At 37.1% G+C, this 7,539-nt stretch overlaps 1 protein-coding gene across 6 annotated transcripts in view; it reads left to right on the top strand.

The window, feature by feature from the left end:
* SHISAL1 (shisa like 1) overlaps window positions 1-7,539 on the top strand; it is a 167,626-nt gene that overhangs the window by 138,772 nt on the left and 21,315 nt on the right. For all 6 annotated transcript variants that reach the window (XM_027897738.1, XM_027897733.1, XM_027897735.1 and 3 more), the window contains one exon: window positions 2,595-2,906. In XM_027897738.1, coding sequence (XP_027753539.1) covers window positions 2,595-2,906 — 312 coding nt within the window. The remainder of the gene's footprint in view (window positions 1-2,594; window positions 2,907-7,539) is intronic.

Raw genomic sequence — 7,539 nt, 5'->3', positions numbered from 1 at the left:
TTTTTTTAATTCTAGTCTTGTGTAGTCCTAAAGTTACACAGGAAGGGACCCATTAACAGCTTGGACCTTCCTGTTGGTACTTACTTTCCATTTGCTATGGAACCTTATTTAATTTAAAGGTGTCACATCTGTGGAGTGGAAAAATCATTCCCTGGAGAGAAGAATCAACCTCCTTAAACACTGACACAGAAATTAGAATTCTGATTTCTTACCTGATTTCTCATGTGGGTTTTTTTTTTTAAAGCATACACTGAAAGTCACTGAAATGGAAGTGAAAGTTTAAAGCAGAGGCTTGAAATGTTTTAAACCAAAAAGGCTGGGGACATGTTGGTTTTTTTTTTTTTTTTAAATGTCAAAATATCTGTCTTGCTTGCACCTATAATATTCTCAGCCTTTTTTCTTCTTGCAGCACTTCTGTTTTGATCAATGCTCTGATAAAATGCAGTTCTCTCAAAGTTTCTCTGAGTATCTGTGAAAGGGGTTGTGTCTGAGTGTGTGTTCAGTGAGTTCTTTTGAGTTCAGGTCTCTGGAGATTGTGGGTTGCCTGCCTGTTACTTTGATATAATTTTTCTCTGTCTTCCTAATGACATTTTTTACTAATGTCCCATTAGCTTCCTCTTGTTTTTACAGTCTCTGGTACAGGTATTTCCACATTAGCTCATGGGTCTAAATTAGCTTTTTTTTTTTTGCTTATACTTTGTGCTTTTTTTTTTAATCAATCCCATTCTTACCCAGATTTCTCCTCCTCTGTTCTGACCTCATCCTCCCCACACACAGTTTCCAATCCAAACTGCATTTACACCTGACAGTCATTTTTCTTTTAATAATGCTTCATCTCCAGCAGAGCTTTAGCAATTCTTCCCCTTTCTGATCTCCAAATTCTTGACCCCTTGTACCCTTTCCTCCTGTTTCCCTGCCCCTTTCTCTTAATATCTTTAATCACCTGTCATAGCTTTACAGCTCCATGTCAGCAGCAGATAATTTTCATTGCCTTTATCTAAAAATACACTTTATAACTACAGCAATATATATATTTCAGTGTAGTACAATCTTCCTATGAAAGGAGTTGTGTAATAGGATGTTGTCAACATTCTTCATACCTGAATTTATTACCAGGAAACTGAGGGGCCTTTAGCAGCCCCACCTGAAATCCTGTACTTCTACTATTATCTTCTTTATCCAGTAGTAATTATTATTATATCCAAAGCAAATTCAAGCACATTGAACATCTGGTGAGAGAAATGGTTTGGGATGCAGGTCAGCAGTGAATGTTTCCAAATTATGAGCACTCTTGGGTCTCAATTATGAATTCCAGACCATTTTCCTATGGTCAGCCCTCACTCTCAGAAGTGCCCTGTTACTTGCAGTTGGGTGGCTCTCTGGGAGTGAAAATTTGGAGAATTTGGGAGTGAGAATCTGCAGAATAAGACATACAATCCATCAACCAAATATGTATCAGTTCTCTCATTTTAAAGGGTTGTGCACCAAATTTTTGTGCTGATAGAGGTACACAGAGAAGAAGAAGAAATAAATTTTTTTTGGTGAGAGATAGGAAGGCCTTAGTATTTAAAAGTCTCCCATGTCAATGCATATAGCAGTACCAGATGAAATAATAACTTATTTTTAAAGGCTTGTGCTTTAGAACAAAATTTTGTTTCATTATTGATATATTTTATATATTGTATAATTTTATATATTAATTTTGTTCTATGCATTATCTATAATTATATGTGATATATTACCATATTAGTGTATAATATATAACATATATAGTAATATATAATAGTATTTATTTTATCATTTAATAGATACTATTTAATATATTAATATTTATATGTTTACATATGTATGTCAATGTATAATACTATGTGTAGTTATGTATTATATTACATAATTTTATGTATTATATAATTTATGAAAAAAACCTTGGTGAAATAACACAGTGACTGAGAGATAATTTGTTTTCCCTTTTTTCTTTCCCAGGAACTACAGCTATAATATTACTATATTAATATATAATAATATAGACATAATAATCTCTAATACACACTATTAGAGATTAAGAATAATATATAGTATATTATGCATGCTATTTAATATTTTAATATTAATACATATGTATTTATAGATTATATAGCTATGTATAATATAGAATCTATATTAATTACATATATTCTATTATGGAATTAATTTACTATATAATATATATTATATATTAAACAACCTTGATAAAATAAGAGTGACTGAGAAGTAACTTCTTTTGCTGTCCCTTTTTTCTTTCCCAACAACTACAGCTATAATATTACTATATTAATATGTACTAATATATAAGAGAGATATAATAATCTATAGTATATTATGAACTATAGTGTATTAATAATATATAGTATATTTATATATACTATGTAATATATTACTATTATTATAAATCACAGAACTGTAGAATAATATATATAATTTAATATATTCTATTATGTAACTAATTTTATATATTATAAAATTAATGAAACAAACACCTCAGTAAAACCCCTCAGTGAGCATTCCAGAGAGAGAACTCCTTTTGTTGTCCCCTTTTTTTCTTTTTTCTCTCCTAGCAACTACAGCGCCCTGTTGGGAGTGTGGATCTACGGCTTTTTTGTGGTGATCCTGCTCATCCTGGACCTTTTATATTACTCCTCAATGAACTATGACATTTGCAAGTTTTACCTGGCACGGTGGGGGATCCAGGGGAAGTGGATGAGCCAGGGACAGAGCCGATGGATTAACCCTGCTCAGGACCCACGGCAGGCTCAGGCACAGCCTCAGCCAGAGACTCAGCCCCAGCCTCAGACATCACAGACAGTACACACTCTAAAAGGAGATGCTTTAAGCCCACCCCTGATGTCTTTTCAGAGTTCATCTGCCTGGTGAGTAACTTCAGACAACTGATATCTATTCTCTTGGCTCTGCTGTTTTGTAATGTGAATAATCACCTGGTTTTGGAAAGATCTGCAAATTCAGGGTGAACAGCACCATTGCTAGCACATAACTCTTGGTATCACGAACTGGCTTATGGAATTACTGCTTAGGAGCAATGTCTTACTCTGGAATACGTTAAGACATCTCTTGATGTTTTTCTCAGAGAAACAGGTGCTGCCATCTCTCAGTAGTTAACAGTTCTACTGCTGTCGTACAAAGCTTTGTTCTACATCAACCATTACAAAATTAGTTTTAATCTGGTCTCAAAGACTGATTGCTGTGTGTATCTGTTGGTCTGGTTATAAAAGACTCTGTGTATCCATTGGTCTGGTTTTAAAAGACTGTATAAATAGCAGAACTGAAAGAACTTCAGTGTGAGATGTCACAAATCCTCTTTATTTATGGCATGAGATACGGAAGCAACGTAAAAACCAGGTTAGTCTTTTTTATGTGCACAGCCAAAAAAGCATAGCTTGGTCTCATTTGACAGAGTGACACAAGTAGGCTACTGTAAAGTTAAATTCTACAAAGCCAGAACAAAATCTCCAAAAAAAAAAAAAAAAAACCCAGATCAAATGGAAGACAGATACTATGGGAGCAAGCAGAACTTGGAAGTATAAATAGAAGACATTAAATACAGGTAGCCATAGGATAAAGTGATATTGAATTATTTTGGACTGTTTTTTTTTTTCTTTATTTTTTTTACCAAAGAAAACAACAGGAAATGGAAAGAGCTGAATAAAACGTTTCTCTGAATAAGGTGTCAAGAAAGGCAGGGACTTTTTTTCTTGGCAAGAAAGCAGAAAGATCTGGAAGGATGCAGAGGGAGTACAGAGTCAGCAGTGTATTTTAGAAGTGTTCCAGAAGGCTGAGTGCTGAGTTTTGGCAAAATAAAATTATCTAAGAATGAGGAGGGTGAAAAAAGATGACTCCTGAACCTGCAGAACATGTAAAGCCACAGCACTGATCTCGGGCTGAAACCTTTGGGTATTCCCTGTGTGGCAGGTGGGATGATGACAGCAACAGTCCTTTTATTTCATAATTTGCCCCTTAATTTTAAGACTAGAGCAAACAGAGTTGAAGGTTTGTTGCCATTAGTGATGATAGTTTGACAAAGATCAGTGAAAGAGGAGGTTTCTTGGCATCACAGCCAGTACTGGATGTATCCAGGTTAGGCTTTAAGGACCATTCCAGCAGGCCTTGTCCAAACAGAAAAGTCTAAGGCTGCTACTTAAGAGAAAGAATTACTTGTGCTTCATTGTAAGCACTATTCTTTTCACTCCTTTTTTCCTCTTCTAATTCTTCCAGCTCTTTTTTTTTTTACAATTTGATTTCCAAGTCTTCAGTTAAAATTGCCATGTACATTAAAAACATTTGTAGCACAGTGACTGTGTTTTAGATTAATACTTGTGTATATATATACAAAAATGACTACATATATACATAGAAAGCTATTATTCTGGTTATACCACTTAGTAATTCTGCCACACCATTATAAATTGTAGCTATCCGATAATTCTTGAAGGATTCCTGGTCACATTTTGTTGCTGATTTCCCTTGTTCTGTTTCTCTGCTTTTCTTGAAGCGTTAAGAGGGCAATGTATGTTAGGATCAGGTGAGCACATCCCACATGCTCCTTTTCCTGTGTTTGCAGTCCTGTGTGATTGATAAGTCACTCCAATAACCCTCACCTCTTTCCCAGTGAACTCTTTGTCTCTGCTCCCCTCAGTTCCCATAAAATTGTTCCTTTTTTTCCCCCTAATGCTTTCCTTGCTCAATGGAAGAAACAAGTAGATGTTTTCCTGGCAAAACCCTATTAATCCTTTTTATTTCAGCATGTAAAACACTACAAAAGGTGCCATATTTTCAAACCGATAACCTGCAACTTTTGAAACTTTCAAGTAAGTGCAGAGATGATTCAGTGTGAGTTGGATACATAAAAAATAGCAGGAGGCACTGGTGATCACAGGCAAGATGTTTAGCATGCAAAGGAGGTTTCTGAGTAAACAGCTCCCCCAGAAAATGACAGATTTGTGTACTACAGCAATTGCTACCACAGTGGGGAGTGGGTTGCCTGGCTATTTATTCCTCTGTTAGATAATCTGCAGGTTATATACGTGAAAATATGGTAATTTTGCCCTACAGAAATGAAGCTCAGAGTCTGGTTTTCTCAGTCCATGTTTGATGAGCAACCTCAGGACTGTCTGCTCAAAATCTAATTGTACTATCAGTGAAGAAGTGCGATGGACTTACTGGATTTATTTTTCCATCACTGGATGTAAATTTACAGAGTCTAGTAATTCTTTTCCTTTTTTTTTAATTTTACACCTGAATTTCCGTTTCTCTAGATCGTGACACCTGCTCTGGTACCAGCAGGTTTCCAGGCTAAAATAAGCCACTTTTTCAGTTTGTGTTGCCGTTTTTAATGTGTCCCAAGCTAGAGAAAAATAAACATTTTCCTTTAGCACTTCACAAAACATGCCATGTGTATATAGGGGTGATACAAGAGCAGTTCCTGTTTACAGACGAGCATTTTGAAAATAGAAAATTAATCCCGGGGGATGTGAATATATCCCAGGGCGTAAAAACTTAAATACTGTTTAAAACGTCTTCCCCAAGCAGTTTTTGCAGGTTTTCATGACGGCAGATGTTGTGGAAGTTGTTAACTTCCTGTGCTACATTTATCCAAGTACAGTCAAAAATATGCCCAATCTAGAAGGCACTCTTGCACATCAAGAATCTCAACCACACTGAAGACTGACAGAGTAAGAAACTGCCCCAAGAAAGATGTCAGGATTAAACTACAGCTTGTGAAGCGGTTTGGGATCTTCCTGGATAGAAAAAAAAAATAAATTATGTAAGTAAGTAAGTAAGTGGCTTTTAGTTGATCATTTCTTCTCTTGTCCTGGTTTAAATGCCATGAATCGGCAGTGGAACCAGTGACAGAAACAGGTACATCAGAGAGAAAAAAATCAAGTGAGTAATAGTATATATAGTGGGTAGAACCAGCCTCAGGATGTTTAAATGTTTTGTCGTAGCAGACCACTTCATTATTTACTGGAGACAAAGAGGACCATGTATAGGCATAATATTTTTATAACTGAAGAAGTCTGGAGTCTATTATACACTCTGCTGGCTGCTCTGCAGTGCTGGGCAAGGAGAGAAAGGAAAACCATTTGTCTCAGGGAACATCCAACCCCCTTTGGAATAATGTTACCTTGCCCTGTAGCACGTGGATTTTGCAGCCCAACTGATGTCATTTCTTCTTCAGTATGAAAACCATCTGAGGGCTCCCCAGAGGCCTGTGTGGTCAGAAGGTCCTGGTGGGTGAATCTGCACAGCCCAGACACCGTCACAGACTGCGAGTGAAGGAGCTCACACGGAGGTGCCTTCCCTTGGGAGTGGGGCACGAGCTGGGCAAGCAAACGGTTTCCACGGCTCAGATCAAAATTCTGACCACTGCAACAGCCCATTCTCACAACCCTGGGAGTATTGTTAATTAATTAATTAATTGTTCATCAAGGATGACGGAAAATAAAGGTCACACCTGCAAGGAGAAAGTGTGGGCAGAGTTTCCCCCAGGTTCTCCATGGCCGTGCCGTGTTCCAGATCTGAGAGAGGGCATGATCACTCTGCCTTGCTCTGGTGATGTTAAACTCCTCCCAACCTCCTTCAAGGATGCAAATCCCAGGGAATACTGTCTTGAAGTCCAACATTTGCCTCTCTGCTCCCCCGCTTTCTGCACAACAGCACGCAGAGGCAACGCCTGTGATCGTAAGAGTTATGCTACAGGACTCAAAGTTTTGGAAACCTGCTGGTTGTCCAGAATCGGGAAAAGTATCAGCCCAGCAGGGTTAGCCAGAGATTATTACCTTTACACAGTTGGAATGGCTTGGAAAAAGGCAAGTCTATTTTACTTTCCTTCATTAGTCAACTTTTACTGTGAATTCCTGCGAGTCACGTTGTCTTTTGGACAACAAAGAGAATGGTTTTTAGCCTGCAGCTGTTGACCTGCTGCTTGACAGCTCCTCCAAAGGACCTCTATACAAAGAGAGAAAAAAAAAAGCTTACAAAAATATTGGCAGGGTTTAGAAGCCAGCAGGTAACTGAGCATGTCCACAGCAAGTGTACAGAAACCACTTAAATACTTCGCTGGTGGCTAAAAAGTCTATGGGAAAGAATTTGCTTTGATACCAAATTTTGAAAGAGGAAATAATAACTTCTATACCTTCTAAGAGCTGCTCATGCAGTGAGAACATGGCCATAGTCCTCCAAAAACATGAACCACTGGGGTGACAGGAGAGTTTTGTGCAGAGTCTGCTCTTGGTACAAGTTATTTACAGTAAAAAAAAAAAAAAAAAAAAAAGTAAGAAATATCTCAAATTTACATTTGCAAAGCTGCTACATTAAACAGGAATAAGGTGGCACTGTTTTAAAGGTGCAAGATTTGCATCACAGGACAAAGCATAGTTTTTATTTACAGCCCTTACCTGGATTTTTATATTAGACTAAATATGGCAAACCAGAACACCAGTAGTAGTTTGGGGTTTTTTTAAAAGTTGAAAATAAATAAAATTGAAT

Source organism: Empidonax traillii, unplaced genomic scaffold (genome assembly GCF_003031625.1).
Source record: "Empidonax traillii isolate 1590-97213 ecotype Southwest subspecies unplaced genomic scaffold, ASM303162v1 scaffold557:size1000685, whole genome shotgun sequence".
NCBI classification, from domain to species: Eukaryota; Metazoa; Chordata; class Aves; order Passeriformes; family Tyrannidae; genus Empidonax; species Empidonax traillii.
This window is presented reverse-complemented; position numbering and strand designations above follow the sequence as displayed.